The sequence below is a fragment of the Panthera onca genome, chromosome C1, assembly GCF_046562875.1.
Source record: "Panthera onca isolate mPanOnc1 chromosome C1, mPanOnc1 haplotype 2, whole genome shotgun sequence".
NCBI classification, from domain to species: domain Eukaryota; kingdom Metazoa; phylum Chordata; class Mammalia; order Carnivora; family Felidae; genus Panthera; species Panthera onca.
In genome coordinates this window covers 87,738,558-87,761,205 of record NC_138346.1, presented here as the reverse complement: position 1 = coordinate 87,761,205, position 22,648 = coordinate 87,738,558, and the positions used below count along the sequence as shown (strand labels likewise).

The window sequence follows — 22,648 nt, the reverse complement described above, 5'->3', positions numbered from 1 at the left end:
TCTTGCAAACCTGCACTTTAATTTATTAGCTTCTACCTTGTCCTGTGTCACTTTCCACTGAGGATGAGTACAAACATCTCTTAGACCTAATCATAAGCTGCTTAAATTATTAATAAATAATAATCACTAGTAGAGCCCAAACAATTTGAATAAAAAGGAATTAATTTTGGATCTAGAATAATGTAAGACATAAGCCGGAATATAAGTGAAAACACCATTCCTAAGAAGAAAGACATAGTTTAGCTTTAACATCACTTAGTAAAATCTGAAACATCTAAACAACACACATATAAATGATCACCTCTTCAAACTATCCATTTATCTTTAAGGAAGGGCTAAATTCTTTTTTTTTTTTAATTTTTTTTTAACGTTTATTTATTTTTGAGAAAGAGAGAGACAGAGCATGAACGGGGGAGGGTCAGAGAGAGAGGGAGACACAGAATCTGAAACAGGCTCCAGGCTCTGAGCGGTCAGCACAGAGCCCGACGTGGGGCTTGAACTCATGGACTGCGAGATCATGACCTGAGCCGAAGTCGGCCGCCCAACCGACTGAGCCACCTAGGCGCCCCAGGAAGGGCTAAATTCTTATTAAAAACAATTATCAGGAGACAAATGATTGACCAAGCCTCAAAATTCTACAGAAAGCTTGGCTGAGATGCTTCTATTATTAGAGATCGGGCATCAACTCTGTAAAGGACAATTATGATAGAATAATATCAACAATACTTGCATGGGATTTGAGCAATGGATCAGCTAGGAAAAATTAGTACAAAATATGTTTGTATATATAACTATAATATAAATTGGCATGTTGTATGAATTTTTATGCATAAAAATTAACCTTTTCCAAAACAGTTTAATATTAGAATGTTAAATATTAATTAATCTTTACTAGAAATGGTAATGAATACACCTATTCTATTAAAGTCACTGTGAGCTCACCTAATATGATCTTCTCATTAGTGCATAAGGAGAATCATGTCTCTATACTCTCTACAGTAGAATGACATGCATTTGGTTCTTGTATTCATTCTTTTTACCAGTAAATATTTAAGTAGTAACTTATAGTAATGGAGGTCCAAATAGAAACACCTAATTTAGTCTGGAGTGTCAAAGTGATGACCTTCTGGGAGAAGATGAGACCCGAGACAATTCTAGAATTATGGGTAGGAATTAACCAGGTAAAATCCCCTCCAGGTACCTAGTTTTGTGGCAGGGCCATTCCAGACAACTAAAAAAAAAAAAAAAGAAAAAGAAAAAAGAAAAAAAATTGATTGGATTGCCAGAAAGCAAATACTTTAGTATAATTTGATTGTACAAAAGATTGGACAGTTAGAAAGGGTATGATAAGAAAGGAATCTATAAGACAGACAAAGGTAAAGAAGGGCTTATTGAGCTTTATTATACATCTTGAGCTTCTCCCTGAAGACCCACAGAGAGCCACTGAAAGCTTCTAGACAGTAAAGAAACTAGAATTTGTTTTAATTTTAAAAAGAAATTTCCTGCCTACAGGAATCAGTAGGAATGCGATAAGCATGGACAGAAGTTAAGAGACAATTGCAGTTGCTTATACAAGAATTTGAAAAATCTCTATCATGATACAGTTCAACACGGGGGTACCAGATACCAGACTTATTTCGTGCTACATGAAATATTTTTCAGATCTCTCATAGAAATCATTTTTATTTAACTTTATTCTCTCAGTCATGTTAAAAACAGGTTTTATATAAATATCAGAAATCAAGCATCTGTACTGAGCTCCTGCTGTTTCACCCAGATTTGGTTCTATTCACAGAATCCAAGGATAAAAGAAAGACGATAGTGTAGATATACACATAGAAATAGAGAAAAGGGGAAAAAGGCCAGAGATGAGATGAAATGTCCCATTAACTAAACATCCATTACTTTGGGAATAATGAAGGATTATTCTACTCAGAAATACATAGTGAACTGTATCTGTAGTCTTAAATTCATCCAGGTTGGATCCTGCAAACAATAAGTCAAAATATATTGATGAGGATCAGGACCCAAGAATCTAAAAATTTTGAGTTCTTTCTAAGAAGTTTTCATCAGAGGTTTTAAGTTTTTCATTAGATGGATTGTGTGAGAAAGACAGATTAATTCTCAAAAAAAAGGGAGTATTTTGGGTTCAAGACATTATTTTAGAATTACAGATCTGAGAAAAAGCAAGCCTCCTCATTGCCAATCAGGATTGTTGCCTCTGTGGCCACTCCCATCAAAGCCATGGTAGATAACTATTTCTCTGGATCTAGCTTTATTCAAACATTTTGCTCCCCCCCCCCCCCAACTCCAAATGAGATATTACACTTAGGGTTTTGTTTTTTATTTTTTGTAGATGATATGCATTTTATAAAATACTTCAGTTGTCTAAAACCTAGGCTATTTTCTCCAATATCCCATTGTTCATACCACTTGATTAATCAAAGGAAGAGTAATGTAAGTCTTTGTTAAACTGGAAAATGGAAGTGTTTCAACATGAAATATATACACTAGTTCTAATTTATTCACTGACCACTGTAAGAATGGAAAGGCAATTTTGTGCCTCACAGCAAGGAAAGTGCAATTTCAAAATACCTCTAAGCAGAAAAAGAAAAAAAAGTCCCCAACAAAATATGAGAGATTTCCCTTAATGTCCTCTTCACTGTTCCCTCCTTTAATCACTTAAATTATTTATGCAAAGAAGATTAAAAATATCTAGCCTCAGGGCCCCTGGGTGGCTCAGTCGGTTGAGTGTCGGACTTCGGCTCAGGTCATGATCTCACAGTTTGTGGGTTTGAACCCTGAGTCCGGCCCTGTGCTGGCAGCTCAGAGCCTGGAGCCTGCTTTGGATTATGTGTCTCCCTCTTTCTCTGCCCCACTCCTGCTCACACTCTGTCTCTGTCTCTCTCAAGAGTAAATAAACATTAAAAAATAAAATAAAATAAAAAAAAGAATATCAAACCTCAGTTGAGTGAAGACAAAATATTCATTTTCTTAGCAAATAATCTATCTTAAGTAAGGTGGTGAACAAAGAATATTACTATCATATTGTCCGTAAAAATAAGCTTCAAGGGAAGAAATTAAGGATGATATCTTCAAGAATTATCCTATTGACTCCTCTGAAATATTATCAAGTTCAGTATGTAAGTAAATTTACATATATAAGTAAATCTAGTTGAGAAATTTGCCATGTAAATTGACATAGCAATCACTGGAAAATACCTTATGAAAAATCGTATTTTCATTTCACATCTAAATGGGGCTCTAATATAGGTATTATTACCTTGTGATGGATAAATTAAAGAGTTGCTTCAAATCCACTTTGTAACAGGATGGGTAGATAAAGAGAAAAGTAAATGTTAAAAGTCACCATGCCTTTGAAAAGACAACTGCCAGTGTTTGGGAATGCTGTGATTAGATCCATGTGTCTGATAGATCTGTATATCTATTAGATGCCCTGCCTCATGTTTGTCCCACATGATGACCACCACACTTCTGCCATTTGTGGAAAAAAATCCAAATCACTTGAGCCTTTTATGATTTTGCATATACCTAAATTATCAATATCACATTTGCCTCTGTTCTCCTTCATGTAACTTTTTTCAGCTAAACCAAATGTTTCATAGGTTTCTTGCCCAGTTGTCATACTTTCTGTTTCCATGCCTTTATTCTTAGCTTTTCCTCCTGTTAGAATTCCCACATGTGAATTCTGTTCTTCCAGCTTAACCACTACTTGCTTTACAGGTTACAACCTGTCCTAAAGATTTGTGTTGTTTAGCCTTTATACATGCATTCATGGTATATCTATTTTTTCAATGTTTATTTATTTTTGAGAGAGAGAGAGACAGACTGTGAGTAGGGAAGGGGCAGAGAGAGAGGGAGACACAGAATCTGAAGCAAGCTCCAACTTCTGAGCTGTCAGCACAGAGCCTTATGTGGGTCTTGAACCCATGAACCGTGAAGTCATGACCTGGGCTGAAGTCAGACACTTACCTGACTGAGCCACCCAGGTGCCCCACAAACATGGTATATTTAAAAAAAAAATCATCACATGTTAACAATAAAAAGTCAAGAGGTTTTATATAAAAATTCCTAGTTTCAAATATCTCCTGAGAAATAAGAAGGTTGGCAATACTGGATCATCATTTGTGTAGAATAAGTGGCAAGGCTGGGTAATAGCTCTGCCCATTAAATGGGATTTGAGCTCTTCAGCACAACTCTTATCTGTAGCTATTGACCCTGGCACTGAAGCCGTGACAGCTGGCATATGTATTTATGCTTATATTACAAGAAAGGGTAAAGTGAAATATTTCTTATAGGCCCAACTCATATACTTCTTGACTACCTCCTATAGAAAAATGAGTGTGGAATCCTTTACCTCCATCATCAAAATTTTCTTGCTTCCCTGTGTCAGGCTAAATCTGTCTTTATATTGTATTTTCATAGCATGATGGAAAATGTATTATTGACCACCTTTTGCACTATCTTGTAATTATTTCTATGCTTATCTTAAGTCTCAAATTTAGGAAGCTTATGTCAGCAGAGTGTTCAATGACTGATTGAAAGTGGACCCTATAAACTTCACAGACACATGCTAGTGCTTTGCACATAATCTCTTATCTTTCTTTAAATACATACCTGTTTGGCCAGTGGATGAATAAGTGTGTACACATCAGCAAGGATGGATCAAGCTAATTTTATGGATCACATGCTGTTTAAAGCACAACTGTGCCCCCATTTAAGTAGAATCAGAAAATTTGGAAGAATTATTTATAATGGGTAACTATTCTAAAAATCAAAACATGTTTTGTAAATTTTGAGCTCTTTTTCAAATTCCATTTCTATTCTTTGACACACTTAGGACATGCAGACTGCTCCATTAACTCATTAAATATTAAATGAACTAAATTAAGCTTGAAAAATTACCTTGAGCTATTTTTCTCATCTTGGGTATCTGAAATAAATCAAACAAACTATTTTGTGTGAGGTCCTTGCCAGCTGGAGAAAGACTCTAAAAGAGAACACTGCCACTCAATTTGTTTTATTTTTTTCCCTTCAGTTTTATACTTACTTCCAACAATATATAGAGACAACAATCACTGCTTTTTTTCTGGTAAAAGAAATAGCAGAAATTTATTCTTGAAAGCACACTCTTTGTTAGAGTAAGACATTTTTACCTGCAAATTACACAACACTTAGGAGTCTCAAGATTTTTTTTTTTTTGCCTTTTCTGTCTCCTAAATCCCTTTTTCTCTCCATAAGCTGTTGGCTCTGTCTCATACCTTCTTAACTGACACATTTCTTTTAAATTTTAGTAGCAAATTGACTCCATGCTCCCCACCTCTGACTACTCATCTATGGATTTGTCAGTGTCATCAATATGTACTTTAAGCAAGTCCAACTAAAAGGATTAATTTAAGTTTCTACAATAGCAATTTATACAAATGTGAGTAATAGGCACTGTTGAGGAGGAAAATTTTCCTCTACCCTCAAAGATTGTTCTGGCTGGTCTAACAAGTTGACATGAGACAGGTTAGCAGGAGAAAATAAAATTTGATTTTGTACATATGAGAACCCTATATACATAAGCGATTCAAAGATAGAAAAGTAAACCGAGGTATATATCCCATCCACAGCTAAGGAATTGGATAGAGGCCTGGAGTTCAATGGGGAGGTGGGCAATTCACCCGGCAACAGGAAGAACAGATGTTTGGTATTTAAATGTCTGAACTGCCACAGAGTTGGGCCATTCAGATAAAATTTATCTCTGTTAATAACTCTTATTCTGAGAAAAACTAATTTAGATTCTCTTAGGTAGTAACTAGGGTAAATATTTCTCTTAAGTTTGCAGAGTCTTGATTGCCTTCAGCTCAAAATATTCCACATGCCAAAGTGGCACATTTTGGGAACACTTGCTCTAAACTCTTTCATAGTAGAATAAATGAAAAGAAATTGGAGAACATAATAAACTCAGGCTGGATGAAAGACTTTCAGAATAAAAATTGACTCTGAAATGAGATACTAACAGAGATGATAGAGGCACCTTTTACAGAGATCTTTATTGAGTATTATAATTATTATTATTATTTAGCATCTGTGTATGCTTTTGAATCATAGGACTTGAATCCATTTTGGATAATTAAGTGCTTCAAGACTATGGCAGACGGGCACTTGAGCGGCTTAGTTGGTTAAGCATCCAACTCTTGATTTAGGCTCAGGTCATGATCTCACAGCTCATGAGTTTGAGTCCCATGTCAAGCTCTGTGCTGACACTGTGGAACCTGCCTGCAGTTCTCTCTGTCTCTTTCTGTCTCTTTCTGTCTCTCTCAAAATAAATAAATAAACTTAAAAAAAATAAAAGACTATGGCAAGAAGACTTACTAGCTTTCATCTTCTTCCCCTTCATTCCTACCTTCCTCCAATACTATCCAATTACTCCCTAATTATGAACTTCTTTGGAGAATCCCAAGATCAGAGATAACTGGTTAACCTATTACTGTTAATCCACCATTTGTTTTTACCATCTATATAGAGTTGACCAACATGCACGTGCGCGCGCACACACACACACACGAACTCACTCACATATACTGTAACTTTTTCTTTTTTTGTTGTTCACTTTCCTCAAAGTTTGCCATCAGTTTTTCTTTTTAAGGTAATGTTGTCCAAATTTATAACACTGCAGTTCTTTGATTGTTTCCTATGATTTTTATACCAAACCAGGAATGATATTCACAATATTTAAAGACCTGATTGATATGGTGTGAAAGCTGTAGTTCCCCCCAACAGCCATGGAAATGTCACATTTTCATTACTAGTACTCTTTACTAGCCTTGAAGGGACTTATAGGCATCTGTAATTTACCCACCATGATGTTAGTGCCACTGCCTTGGGCATCCACTGGTGTTTGGACATGCACTAGAGAGGGAACATGAAGAGACTGGTATGTATGAATGGCCACAAGCTAGCTGGAAAGCATCCCTGCAGTTATCTCCTAGGGATCATGGGACCTACCACCATGGGTGATTACTCAAATGGATCAGGACAAACATTTCAAGTATTTTATTACTTTAGCAATTATATGAGCATCCCAATGCATACCAGCTGACTATCAGCTCTGTGTGTACCCAGTAATATCTTGTATAATTACCTTTTCACACTAAAATCTGTTGCTTATTGATGGTCTTAATAATTTATGGGTTTTTTTTTTTTTTTTTTTTGATGAAGAAGAAACAAAATAGTTTCAGTCTAAAGTCAATTTGTCTGAATGAATCAATAAACTTATCAGGAAAAAAATTAAGTTGTACAATCCCATATTTTACTTTAATAAATAGACAAATAATGAATCAAACTTGAGAGACAGTGAGCTACCCCTTCACCTGGAAATCTCAGAACAGCCCTTGTGCGTATTAGTCCACTGGTTAGAAAAATGTTCGTATTGAGCTAGTGAAGATGGCAAGGAAAAAAAACACATAATATTCCTTGTTTTATCGGAGGGATTTTGAATGTATTTTTAACTACTATTAATTGTCCAAGAAATTTCATTTGAAAAGATGTAGGTCTGAATAAATTGCTATGACATAAAATTGCCACAAGAACAAAGGGCATCAAATAATATTGTTTTAAAATTTAGTATCAGTTTAGAGAACATCTACTGACAATTGTATGACTTTTTATTCATTTACTTATTCAACAATTATTTAAGTTCATGCATATTGTGTAAAAGTAGAAGACAATATGATTGGAAATTTACTGCAAGAGAGCTATGCAAACAGGGCTGTCAGATGGGATAGAAGAGAGAGTGTGGCAAAATAATCTTTCACAGAGGTTACCTTGCCATCAAAACCTGAGCTACCCATGCAAAGTGAGACAGAGAAAGGTTTTTGCAAATAGAGGGAGGTAGGTAAAGGGCACAGGAGACATGAAGACTGAACCAGATGACAAAGGTCTTTAAAAGCCATACCGAGCAAAGTGAGTTATATTCTGAAATATAACTTTGAAGCGTCACAGGGAATCTTGCACTCAAAACTGTGATTTAGCAAGCTTAATGCATGTGGCTGTGTCAATATCAGTGTGAGCTCTTTGGATAATTTTATAGAAATCTGTTGAAAAATATTTTATTTTTATTTAAAAAATTGCATTAAGTAGGCACTCAAATGAGCAGTTTCTGTTTTCACCTATTCATATTGTTTTTCTACCTACTCTTAAGAGGTAAAATAACGAAAATATTAACTGGATGAGTATGGTGAGGGTTTGGAGAACTATGTGTTTTTTCTTTATTTTTAAGATGCTGCCATCTAGTGAAACTTTTGAAAGATCAATTTTTGGTGGTCTCATTAAAGTTTGTATCTTCTGGTCCTTTCCTCGAAACAGTTACATGTTAATAATTTATGTTTCTGCCATCCATGGGGAAAGAATTGTACATACATTAAAACATATTGTAAGAGCCTCAAGTGATTTTTTAATGTGGTACCACAGATGTGACTACAGGGCTTTTAATAATGGGATATGGTAGGTGAAGTTTCATTGTTTCTTCATTGTGACATTCTTTATAAATAATTGATAATAAAATAAAAATGCTGCCTTTCCTGTTTCTTAAGTTTTCGAAGAAAAGTTGAGTTTTAAAAAAATATATATAAAAAACTGAGTTGTAAATACTGTTTCACAAAAAAAGAAAAAAAAAACTGGTTTTAATTAGAAATGTTGGCAAGAAAAAAGAGGATGTCAAGTTCAGACCTTTTTTTTTTTCTAAATTTAATTTCAATATTAAAATGTATCTTAAAATACAAACAAAAAAATCTGTGTGTGTGTGTGTGTGTGTGTGTGTGTGTGTGTGTGCTGAATTTAAACATTAGTCTGCAAACCCAGATTTTGACCATCTTTAAATCTTGATAGAGATTAATTGTGTTTCTTTTCTATCATTCTCTACATTTATGACATGAATTGCCCGTTTTTTTTTCTGAGAGAAACAAAGTACAAATCCATCCCCTCCCCCACAACAAAACAAAACAAAACAAAATCAGATATATAATACTGGTAAAAAACTTTTTCTTCTATGAGATACCAGTTCTGGCCACTTTATAGTGAGTAAAGTTTCTAATTGACTCTTCAATATATTGAGTTTTCTTTATGAAACTAATTCTATATGTTAGGGGTCAGCAAATCTTTTCTTTAATGGGCAAGATAGTAAATATTTGAGATTTGTGACCCATATGGTCTCTGTTGAAACCACTCAATTCTGCTTGCAAAAGTAGTCATAGAAAAATTTAAACACTGAGGGGCGCCTGGGTGGTTCAGTTGATTAAGTATCTGACTTTGGCTCAAGTCACCATCTCATTGTTTGTGAGTTTGAGCCTCGTGTCAGGCTCTGTGCTCACAGGTCAGAACCTGGAGCCTACTTTGAATTTTGTGTCTCCTTCTCTCTCTGCTCCTCCCCAACTCACGCTGTCTCTCTCAAAAATAAATAAACATTTAAAATAATAAAAAAATAAATGAATAAACAAATGAAACTAATTGTGTTCAAATACAAGGTTACCTTCAAAAACAGGTCATAGTTTGCATCCCTCTGTTCAGGGAAAGTACCTGTAATAGCAGTTTGAGGTTATTCTTTTTTTTAAAAAAAAATAATTTATTTTGAGAAAGAGAGAGACCAGAAGAGGGGCAGAAAGAAAGGGACAGAGAGAGTCCCAAGCAGGTTCTGCACTGTCAACAGGGAGCCAGACGCAGGACTCAATCTCATGAACTGTGGTATCATGACCTCAGCTGAAACCAAGAGTCAGACGCTTAACTGACTGAGCCACCCAGGCTCCTGAACATTAGTTATTTTTAAAAGGTGTTAGAAAAATCTAAAATTGGCCCCTCTGAAATTATTTACTGCAATAATTTCTATAGATAGATGTGTTTCTTCAAAGTTGCAGGAAATATAAAGTTTTGAAAACATAATTATTATATGCACTTAGTAAGCTAAAAATAGAAAAACTCACAGGTAAAACATTTTTGCAAAGTGAACTATTACCCCCATTTAATGATCAGGGATTTTTTTTTAAATTCATGTTTATGTACAAAATTGTCTTAATGTGGAAAGAATCACTATATTCTCAAAGTAAAACTTTTAACATTTTGATTTATAGGAAGTTAAAGGTTTTGATGTTAAGCCATTAAAATGAACTTATTGTTTGGGTACAATCTGGGTAATATAATTCATTGCTTCAGATTTTCCTTCTGGGAACTCAGTAGAAACGGAGGGTTAGTTTCTAAAACAGTGAATTCTGCTAGGCAGACATACAGAACACTTGGACCATGTAAACAAGTAAACAAGGCAAAGTCAAATAGTAAGAGGCTATTAGGGTCTCAAGTAAATGTATATGGAGACACAGTGTTGAGTCATAAAAACAGCATCATTTTTATTGGTCATCTTTGTGTCAACTGATCTAGGCATTACTTAGTCATAGAGATCCTGCTAAGTCTCAACTGAACTCACTCATGCATCTCTTGGCCTACTAAGGAGAGGTGGGGAGAGCAGCTGATCCAAGCTGAGCTCAGGCGAGGAAGACTCTGAGCCAGCAGGTTGGCTAAGCAGGTCCTTGTTACAGAGATGGCAGAGAACAAGAGAAAACAAGCCTAATCTAATCACTCTAGTGCTTTGGACTCTCCTTGTATTACATGTGCTAACATTCCATTGGTCAAAATATGTAACTTGTCTAATCCCAGTGCAGAGAATCACATTCTGCCCACAGTGAGAAGAACTGAAAAATTACATGGCAAAGAAGATGGATACAAGGATGGACAAAGAATGAAAGCCATTAAGGCAATTTATCATATCATATATATACTTGAATTAATTAAATTAAATGTGGGCATGATGTGGGATTCAGTGACAAACTGAAAACTACTATTAACTCCATCAGGTTAGAGGATATACTAAAGCAGAGGTTCTCAAACTTTAAAAAAATTTTAAATGTTTATTTTTGAGAGAGAGAGAGAGAGAGAGCAAGCATGCAAGCAGAGGTGGAGGGGCAGAGAAAGAGGGAGACACAGAATCTGAAGCAGGCTCCAAGCTCCAAGCTGTTAACACAGAGCCTGATGCAGAGCTTGAACTCACAAACCAGGAGATCATGACCTGAGCCGAAATGAAGAGTCAGACACTCAACAGACTGAGCCACCCAGGTGACTCTCAAACTTTTTAGTAATGCACACATTTTACACTCTTAAAAACCATTGAAGACCTCAAAGAGGTTTTGATATTGTGTTTATATCTATATTTACTATATTTTAATTAAATACATTTATTCATTCATTTGTTTTAGAGTAATAATAACAAATAGATTACATATATTTTTTTTAATTTTTTTATTTTAGAGAGAGAGAGAGAGAGAACATGAGAGGGGGAGAGGGGCAGAGGCAGAGAGAGAGAGAGAGAGAGAGAGAGAGTGAATTCTAAGCATCTCTCCATGCTGAGCATGTGTCCTGACATGGGACCTGATCTCACGACCCTGGGATCATGATGTGAGCCAAGTCAAGAGTCAGTTGCTTGATGGACTAGAGCCACCCTGGTATCCCAAACACATTACATATTAACATAAATAATATGCCATTAGGGAAACAAAACTATGTTTTCTAAAACAAAATAAGAATGTTGTACACTTGGCAAATCTCTTTAATTTGGCTTAATAGAAGACAGCTAGTTTTTTATATCTGCTTCTGCATTCAATCTCTTGCTTTTTTTCCTTCATGAAGCATATTAAGAAAATCAGTCCTCATGCAGATAGATAGTTGGAAAAAGCAAAAGTATTTTAATAGTCTTTTCTCAGTTAGTTATGACTATTCTTTGATACTGTACCAGAATTTGACAAGTTGTGGTATGCAATGTGAAACCAAATTACTAACTTTCTCTGCTTTGTTACATTAAAATCCATTGTATGGTTTTGTACTTTGAAGAGGTCTTTATCCATGCTTGATATGTAATATCAAACATTGGTTGTTTGAAAAATATTGGTTCATATTTTCCAAACACCTACGTATTTCATTATATATTATTTTAAAAAGCACATGTTACTACTAAACTCGTTAGAAATATCTTAAATATTGGGAAGTGGTCATATTCATAGAAGTGGATACAAGTTTTCAAAATCCTAATTTCTCTTAGAAACTTTTTTCATTGGCAGCAAATACTATGACTTGTTTTCCTTGATTTGACACTCATTTCATTCATTTCCAAAAGAATGTCTATCAAATGCCCAAGTATGAATTACTGTTGTTTGTCTCTCAGTTGCTTTTTCATTAAAAAAAATTGTTCTCTGTGGAGTAAAGGTGGCTAGTTCAGCTTGCAACTCAAATAATTGCATAAGTGCATTACTTTGAGGTAACCCTCTTACTTCAGAATGTGGTCAAATGTTTTATGCATACTTCTCATGTTAAACCCTAAAAATATGAGAACTAAGGCATTGAGATTTAAAATAACTTTATCATTTTTACAGATGTCTCAAGGAGTTTTTTTAATGTTTATTTATTTATTTTGAGAGAGAGAGCATGAGCAGGGGAGGGGCAGAGAGAGAGAGGGAGAGCCTGACAAGGGGCTCGATCTCAAGATTGAAAAATCACAACCTGAGCCTCAAGAGTCAGACACTTTACCAACTAAGCCATCTAGGCATCCCTTTCAAGGAGATTTTTAAGCAAAATTATCTTCTTATTTCCCCCTGCAACTAAATGGTTTCAACATGCAGTGACTGCTAATATAATCTGGTGCCACTGCCTTGATTGTGCTAACATGCCAGCAATTTTCCCATAACTGTTTTTAAAGTATCATTGCAAATGTCAACACAGTGAAGAAGGCAAAAATGTCTTCATATTTTGAAAACAATTTTGACCTAGAAGGATCTTGGGAATGCCCAGTGTTTTGTGGTTTACATGTTGTGAACCACTGTACCAAAGGATAAACCATATTTATAGTACAGCAGTTTGTCAAAGATTTTTTTAGAGATATTTGTACTTATTATTTCTAATCATTAAGCAAATTCAAAACTTGTTATTATGTTCTTCCCCAGGGTTGTTTTGTTGGCTTTGATCTAGCACATGCAGTTGGAAATGTTGAACTCCGCTTACATGACTGGGGGGTTGATTTTGCCTGCTGGTGCTCCTACAAGGTACAAATTAGTTAATATGTTCATATCCTTTTATTACACATTGATTGTTATCTAAATGAACAACTGGATTGGTGGCCAGTTTTAACTATTTGATTTACTTTACTCCATTTCTTTTGTTACTGTTTTTTTCTGACTTTAGTTAATTATAAAGTCATATGATAGAATAGTATAATAAATAATTAAAATTGGGTATTTCCATCCACTATAGAGTACTAATTCCTTTAATTGCCTGGCTACTATGGAAAAATCATGAGATTTTAGGAAAAAAGCTCCACCCTTAGAACTTAATTCAAATTGATTAGGTTCTTAGGTTTTGGTGATATGCTGTGTCATTTCTACATACATAAAGATAATTCTTATGGAATCAACTTGATATTGATATTTGAAGACAATTTCATTGACAGGGATTATGGAAATGAAACTAATTTTATTTTAATGTAGGTGTTTTAAAAATAGATGCTTTATTATTATGGAAATATTTTTGTAACAAAATAATTGAAATGAATAGGGTTTAAAATTAGATAGACTTCATTGGAACTGTTACCTATTTAGTTGATGCAAAATTTGGCCAAAAATGTAATAGGTATTTAGTCTCAATTAATAATGCTTATATTTATTATTTTTTTTCTTTGAGTTAGGTAATGTAAAATTATGTTTTATTATAAAAGCTCAAAAATCACACATTTTGAGCTGGTCAAAAGTTGGTTTCATAACAAAAAAGTCAAGTGATTTTATTGTTCATTTTTATCATATGCTCATACATTTTAATTTCTTTTCTATCCAGTATTTAAACTCAGGAGCGGGAGGTCTTGCTGGTGCCTTTGTCCATGAAAAACATGCTCATACAATTAAACCTGCGTGAGTACCATCTTCAGACTCTTCTCTGGTGATGAATAAATTAATTTGCATTAATGATATGCTAAATTTAGATGAGTTCTTTAAGGTGCTATCCAATAAGAATCTGGATTGATTATGATTATATTACCACTCTATTAACAATGATGCACTTTATTAGAAATAAATGCTTTTTGAAGAGTTCAGTTGGTTGAACATGAATCACAAAAGGGGAAGCTCAATGCTAAAAATGAGTCACTGTAATCATGTAGAGCAGATGGTTTAATGCAAAGAGATGACTTATTTTTTTTCAAAATTAGACTTCAGAAATTTCAGATTCCTCACATTGATGAATAAATCAAAGGCAACCAGAGCTGTGCCTAATAGAGCCTTAAATGTGGTATGTTATTATTAAAATTACATCTACCTTTAAAGCTAGAAACATTATATGATGGTTTTGTAAGGATTATCTTCTGTCCTAAAAGATTTTATAATCCATGAAAACTGAAGAAGCTGAACACTGAACAACACAGACTGCATAAAAAGCAATACTTTTCTACTTTATATAACTTTCTCATTTTTTAGAGCAAGTATAAATGCAAATGTGATACATTAACAAATTTATACATTTTTATTTGACTAGGGAACTTGTAAGTTTGTTTTTATCTGTATGGAGATAAAGAAATAATACTCTGAAAAAACTCCTTTCAGAGTTTTGTATCAAAGTATGTGTGATGAGGAGACTGTCTAGACTCATAATAGGTAATATAATAATGTTTGATTAGTTTTCTGAATCCTCTCAGCCACTAGCTGAGTGGTGTAATCTTTACAAGAATTGAAGCTGAATTAGTAATAAAACTTGGAGCACCTCACATTTCTGAGGTTCTATGCATATAAATCCAAGAAATTTAAGATGATTTTCTACAGTTCATTTAATCGTGTCTAAAATTTCTTCAAGATTTTAAAGTTTTAAAATTAAATAGAGCGTTTTCTTTAGACAGGTATTTTGTCAGGCAGATGTCTTCCCCAAATATATTGTCAGTATATTAGATTTCTCCCCATGTCCCAAATTCTCTGAAAAGAATATAAAGCATTATTATGTTACAGGAATACTATGCATATTTTAAATGGTCTCTTTTTCATTTTTAGCAAAACCCATTGATAGTGTTTTACCTAACGTAATTGGTTTCCCTGTAGACAGTATATAAGATACTGCTTGCTTTTGTGTGGAGACTCACTACTCTGATCATTTCCCACTCTCCACTTATTTAAATTGTAATAGAGGATCTGGTGTATCATACCAATCCAAAGACAAGCTGGTGGGATGGTGAGGGATATGTTAAGTAATCTACACAAATTTTCAAGAATTTAAGCGTTAGCAGCTAAGCTCTGATCTTACAGCATATGTCTGTTGCACTTGAAATTTCTTTTGTCACTATTTGTCCTTCATGGATGAGAAACAGGAGGGGGTGAAGCCGCCATAGTGTGCTCACATGCACTTCGTCTTATAGAATCCCATCATCCTCTAGACCACTCTAATTGTTACATCTTTGGTCCCAGGAGAAAGACTGTATAGACAGGCCACATTCACATTCCAGCACGATCACTCTCTGGTCCATAACCTAAAGAGTGTTCCTTGACCTCTCAGTGTTCTAGTCTCTACATAAAGATAATATCAGCATCTACCTCATAAGCAATGATTCTGAGAATAAAATGGGACGGTGCATGTAAAGCACTAGGCACAATTGTGAAAGAATTACATGTTGTCCATACATCTAGGCTAAATACTTTGTCGCTTCACTGTGAAGTTGTATGTCACCTCTTAGACTTCTGACTAGCAGAGATCATTTCTCTCAAATAGAAAACATAACCTCAGAGGCTGTGGCTTGTAATTTGTAGAACATGACACAGTTTTGTGTCTGTTACCAAGTTCGTTTCAGCAGGCCTTTGGAAAGCTGTGTAAGTAAGTTTCCATTCCTTGAATGCTCTTTTACAGGCCTTACATTCCTTACCATCTGACTGGTTCCTCGCTAATTAATGAGTTGAATGAGATCTTTATTGATCTTCACTTCATACTTATAGGAGAGACATGCTTTTAACATTTTGAAAATTATATGTTATTATCTCTTGTGGCATTTTAACCATCCGGCTTTGGTCTCCAAAGACTCAAATCAGGCTTGACTCATGAAGCCCTCTTTACAGGAAACCCTGTTTGTTGTTGTTTGTTTGTTTGTTGTTAAAGCTTCTTTTTACATCATGTCAGAATGACTAATTCCAATGGTGCCAACTTCCACCCAATAGTGGAATGTAACAGCTATTGATGTAGCAAACGTTGGGAAGTAAACTCTGTTGCTTTTTTAAAGGGTGACATCTAGTGGCTAAGCGTGTTATTTCAAACAAGTAGTATACAAGTGATATTTTCTTTTATGTCATTTATTCTTTCTTAAGAATTTTTAAAGTATATATATTTAAATTGGTTTTTCTTGTACTATTTGACTGTATTTATAGTGTTATACTTGTGTAGTCAAAACCTTCAAAAAAAAAAGTAAAACAGGATGAAGGTCAGAGTTAAATTAGGGGCATTCTAAGTGTGTGGTTAAACAGAATGCATAAATGTTCATCAAGGGTGGGAAAAAGGGCATTATGGGAGTGACTGACCCACCTGGTGTAGACAGTGGATACCAGAATGTGTAACCCTGAATTCTAAAGTTTAATATTCAGTATATAACTTTGAAATATATTTTATATGTTTCCATTAGCAACTGGTAAATTACATCTGTACCAAGAAGTTGCACTTCTTTTTTTTTTTTTTTTTTTTGTTTAAATAGGCATTTTGGCCATTTTTCAGAACATATAACCTAAGACTTTTTCCAAAAACCTTTTGCCAATAAAGAGAAAGAGTACAGACTATCGTCAATCCACTGCATTAAGCATCATAACTCAAGCCGTTATTCTCAAGTAAAACTTGACCTTGTCCTAGTTTATCATCACCTTTTCTCATTCCAGTGTCATATTCTAAACTTTGTCTATAGCTAAGAATTATTCTAAATTAGAACTGGTTTTGAGTAAATGCCATCTTGTTTTTTTTTCCTTCAAGGATGACTTCAACTCATTCTATAAAATTAATAATTATTGCTCTGAGATATAAAGGGAAATACTTTTAGCTATAAGAATTTGAAGATCAGAAATGCATCACTAAAAAAGGACTTAAATACATTGAATTTTTTTAACTTTATAAATGTTGACTTTTTGGTACACTTTAGATCAGTAATTAACCTTTTGATTTTATGGGATTCAAAAATATCTGAAGCTCATAAAATGATTCTTCTGTAGGAGGCCATAGACTGCAATTCAACACCCCCAGCCACACATACATACACATATATATGTGCATGTGTATATATGCTTTTTTTTTTTTTTTTTGAGAAAGAGAGTCTAGCATGAAAACAGAACAAGCCTGGATCATATGAGCTCTTTTTCTTTTAAATGTGTTTTTATTTATTTTGAGAGAGAGAGGAAGGAGAGAGAACGATATGGGGAGGGCAGAGACAGAGGGAAAGAGAGAATCCTAAGCAGGCTCTGCACAGATGCTTAACTGACTAAGCCACCCAGGAGCCCCATATTAAGATTCCTTCTGTCACTTGCTTTTTTACCCCGTCCAGTAAGACCATTCATACTAGAAAATTGCTGTTCCTCACTTTCCATAATAAAACTTTATTATTTCCATAATAAAGGACATAATAAAGCTCCAAATGCTCCAATGTATTAGATTTATTGAAATGTTCATTTCCCTTAGGTTTTTTAAGTTTTTTGAGTGACCAAGAATGAGACCTACTGATAATTTTGATGAAAATGCTAGAATTTCAAATCGTGTTAGCACATTCCCATAATCAGCTAGAAGTGTGTGATTGAAGCCTAGAAATAGAGATGACATTTTTAAGGCTTTTTAAAGGGATTGAGTCATCTTCTTTATTATAATAAGTAATTTCCAGGTTAAGAAGAACCAGCTGAAGAGACTGGCCAACTTCAGTGCATGGTTAGGGCAAATTTTAGAACTCAGCAATGTAGGTTATTATTATTTTTATTTGGGAAAAAAAAAAAAAAAAAAGACAAGCCAAACAATATTCAGGAAAGTCTAAAAAAGGATAAAAAGAGGCATAAAGAAAATTTAGCAAAACGACTTAAGAAAAGCTCATGCCATGCTTGGCCCAACTGTACAATTAATGTTAAATGGGAAGACCATCTAATACACATTTGTTCCAGGGAATGCTGACTTGACACATTGATTCTATATACTTCTCCAGGCAATGCTGGAGAATGCCATCATCTAAAACTTATCTATAATTTAAACCTGGTTTTAGTTTCTTAGTGATCCTTTTGGACTTAGGTATCGTATTCTTGTCTACTACCTGCATAAGTTCTCCTGGTTAAAGTCTAGAGAACAAGGAAGTGTAGGGGACACCAGCAAGGTGTGTAAATTCATAAAACTCCAGGTCCTTTGAAATGCAGTAGGCCAATATCAATAGATTTCTCCGTTTTCAGAGAATCTTAAGTTGAAATGTGACCTCCACTTCCTAGGTCATCTGTTAGCCTGTTTCTCAAGTTCGGTGTTTACTATTAACTTGGATGACTTCTCAGCCACAACTTTTTGACTTCTCAGTTATATTAGATATCCTTCACCATCCCCTTTGTCATTGATGTTTCCCTCCCACAGCCCTAGGCTTCAGGGCGCCATTTTCTCTTGCTTCAGCTCCAATTTATGTGATGACTCTTCTAAATTTTACAAAGTTTACTCTTTCACCTTTTCACTCTCAGTGCCTCAACTTTGGTCCCTGGGTCCAGAAACATCCACGGTCTTGGTTTCAATAATAGACATTTGTAGAGGACACCAATTTGCATTTCCAGCTTTATCACTTGCTTAATTTTTACCCCTTCTTTTAATCTGATTGCAAATTACAAGAGTTTCTGATTACCAAGACATTATCCCACTTCCCAAAGACACATAGTAATGTTAGAAAGCGAAGATTGCCATAATAGAAAATATTCCCTAATGAACTACTCACAAAATTAGCTTTTACTGAACATCCTTTCCCAATTAGTATTAGCATCTATCTCTACGACTTATAAAATGTCTTGGTCTCTTGCTGGTTATAAAATTTATAACTATCAGGTAACACAATAAAAACATAATGAAAATGGATTGTAAAGTAAAATTTTTCAAGAGATTCAAGATTTCCTGATGCAAGTGATACTGAAGAATTGCTGAATCACAAAATTATGGGCAGTGAGAATCTGTCAGAGTTAGAACCAATAACAGATGAAGTAGAAGAAATTAGACACGGTACTTCAAAAGCAAATGACTTGAATATCAAGGATTGAAAGGAAATGATGAATGCTTCAAAAATTTTTATAGAAATGATCATTTCTATGGTCATGTTAAAAAAGTTAAATGTAATATGAAAGAGATTGTATTTTTCTATCCCAACATTTTTTAAAATACACCAAAAAAATCAACACTCGATTTATTATTTACTCCTTTCAATAATTAGCACATTATACTTCTAACTTGTTTTATCAAATTTTGTGTACATTTTTATATAATTTTAAACTTTACCTTTTAAAAGCATCTCATTCAAATTTTAAAAACTTCCATTAATTACTATAAAAATATGGTTATTTGTTTAAAATGGATTTTATTTTAAATGACCTTTTCCCAGTATTCCGTTGGTCATCAAATAATGAAGACTTCCATTACGTCCATATTTCTTTCTAATCTCAGGGTGTAAACAGAGTGAAACTTCCATTTTATCTTACTTCAGCAGAAGTATCCTTTTTAAGGTAATCATCTTTGTCATGTAAAGAAAATGATCCTGGGACGCCTGGGTGTCTCAGTCGGTTAAGCATCCGACTTCGGCCCAGGTCATGATCTCATGGCTCCTGAGTTTAAGCCCCAGGTCAGGATCTGTGCTGACAGCTCAGAGCCTGGAGCCTGCTTCGGTTTCTGTGTCTCCCTATCTTCCTGCCCCTCCCCCATTTATGCTCTGTCTCTGTCTCTCTCTCAAAAATAAGTAAACATTAAAAAATTTTATTAAAAAAAAAAGAACGATCCTGAGTCAATTAAGAAGACATGAACAACTATAACCAATACATATTTTTGTACAAGTAACTTTCACAGATGAAAATAAATATAAGATACTGCCTATGATTTTAACTTATAATCCACTATAGAGATAATATTTTAATAACTGATGGTTGATTTAGATGACAGGTAACGCAAGGTTAGAATATGTGTTTTATATGTTTTATATGTTTATATGTTTTTATGTTTTATAGTTGCTAAGTGAATTCTCAGACCTTGCCATAGGAGCAGTGGATAGATACCTTTAACTCAGGTGCTTTGGAAAAGCTTGGTGGGGAAATTTACAGTTACAAATCCTCTGCTGAATGGAATGCTACATTAACTAAGTGAATAAATTTACTCTTTGTTACTTTGAGAGCTGAAATTGTTGCCTATGAGAAAGATTTCACTTGGTTAGTTTCACACATTTGAGAAAGTATAAAGAAGTAGAAAGAATTACTTAAATGACATTTCTTAAAGGGATATGTCAAGTGATCATTTTCTTTTAATACTTTTCACTCAAACTTTTATGGAACCTGAGTTATTGACTTAACATTTAAAATTCTGCCTATTATCATGAAATTGCTCGTTATGCCTATTCTACAATATTTTAGAAATTATAAACACTGGTGAAATCAAGTTTGCTTCATGCTCACACTTAATTTCAGAGCCAAGCTCATGGAGGACATTAAACTTGTTCTAAGTTTTAGTCCCTAAATCCTCACTGTAAGGAGCCCAAAAGATGGCACATTGATTGAAGAAAACTCATCGATGGAATCATGACATATAACCTATACCTATCTTCATTCGGAAACCATGTTAGATCAGTAACTCTAAAAGGATCCCTTATCTTCTTGGCTTGAAATAATTTTAACTATGCATAATCATCTAGATGATTTTTGTGTGTTGTGAATTTAAGCTGTAACCATAAAAATAACATTTATACTCTGGGGTGTGATCACAATTAGAAATAAGTTCAGTAAATAATCTGATTTTTTCAACTCAGGAGATAAAGTAATCCTGGCTCTTAAAGGGAAGCCAAAATAGTAATTATCAGTATAAAAAGATATATTAAAGCCATTGTTACTTGCAAATCACTACTCTCAGATAATGGTGACATAATCATTAATTTGGGAAAATTGTGGAGTCCTTTGAAATCTCAAAATTTATTTTTTCTTCTAAAGTTGCAGTTAAGTGTCTCTGAAGATATATGAGGTCAGTGAACCTTTCAGACACCAAAAGTAAAACTTGTCAAGGAGCTTCAGCTCTTGTTTTAATTACTTCAAGTTTTGCCCCTAAAGTGACCTTTGGAATCTGCAGGGTAGTTTTATATATATGTATATGAAGAACTAGTGCTAAAACTTTTACTTGTTAGTATTGAGAAAAATCCATGTATCTATTTGGCTCCTTATGATGGCCAAAACAGCCATGGTGCAAGGATACCTGTGTGTGGGCCACACACAGACCCACTGGATCCTGGTGCTTTCAAAAGACTGGTCTGGGCTAACTTCACCAACCACAAGAACATTTGTAATAAAATACATTGTTCAGAACAAAGTTCTGAACTCATGTGATCTGCTTTGTTGTTGTTGTTTTTTTTTTTTCTTTGCATACTTGTTTTTACTCAACTACAAAGGAGAAGATTTGATTGGGTGGAAATGATCTTTTTCTCTAGTGTTGAGGTCTGCCTTGGTCATGACTAGTTCATGTATAGATATTTTGCTTTGGTTCCCATATCAATCTCTGCTCTAATCAGCTTTGGACAAGATTTTAGAAGATTTGGTAGAAGTCATAGAAACTTAGGCTGAAAATGGTCTTTTTTTTTTTAAGGGGCCTGTGATACTTGTGAGAAATCATCTTTACATGTTCAATATGATTGTTTGAATATTGATTATAAATTAATTCTACCTTTCTTGAGTACAAGGACATTGTCTTGTGATATTTCTTTCTTTCATAATCTGCAGTGTCCCAAAAAAATACTTTTTAAAAAATTTTGTTGTTGAATATATGGTTTTCTTTACTCTCAGCATAATAGACAAACCATCCTCTAGCATATGAAAGCATTTCTACTTTGCAAGTTATTCTGAAGGGGGCATGATTTGCAAAATACTGTCAAATTAAATATGCATTTCCATATGCTTCTACAAAGACCAAATATATCCAGGAAAACTAGCTATAGACAACTTAAAAAAATCCTTCATGAGTATTTTAATCAACATTGCAGCAAGTCCTTTAGAAAGTCCTAAATTCAGACATCTCTGTTTTTGTGCTTTTAACATCAATACTACCTCAAAGGATTATAAATCAATATTTCAAAATAATAATATAATTCAAGAAAGCATATATAGAAAATTTTCAAAGGGTTTATTTGTTAACAAAGCTTTCATACCAGGAAAATATTGACTTAGTTCTTTTAAAGACACCATATTATTCTGAAACTTCAGGAAATAATTGTCATTAATCAAAACTCATCATATTAGGAAGTGCTTTTTTATAACTACACTTGTCACACTGTTAGACTCCTGGACATACTCTAACAAACCACCCCTTGAAT

The 22,648-nt window shown here is 34.1% G+C and overlaps 1 protein-coding gene across 3 annotated transcripts in view; it reads left to right on the top strand.

Moving 5' to 3' along the window:
- The window catches only part of KYNU (kynureninase), a 122,148-nt gene that overhangs the window by 52,132 nt on the left and 47,368 nt on the right, over window positions 1–22,648 (top strand). For all 3 annotated transcript variants that reach the window (XM_060626170.3, XM_060626171.3, XM_060626173.3), the window contains exons 9-10: window positions 13,044–13,142; window positions 13,927–14,000. In XM_060626170.3, the coding sequence (XP_060482153.1) occupies window positions 13,044–13,142; window positions 13,927–14,000 (173 nt within the window). The remainder of the gene's footprint in view (window positions 1–13,043; window positions 13,143–13,926; window positions 14,001–22,648) is intronic.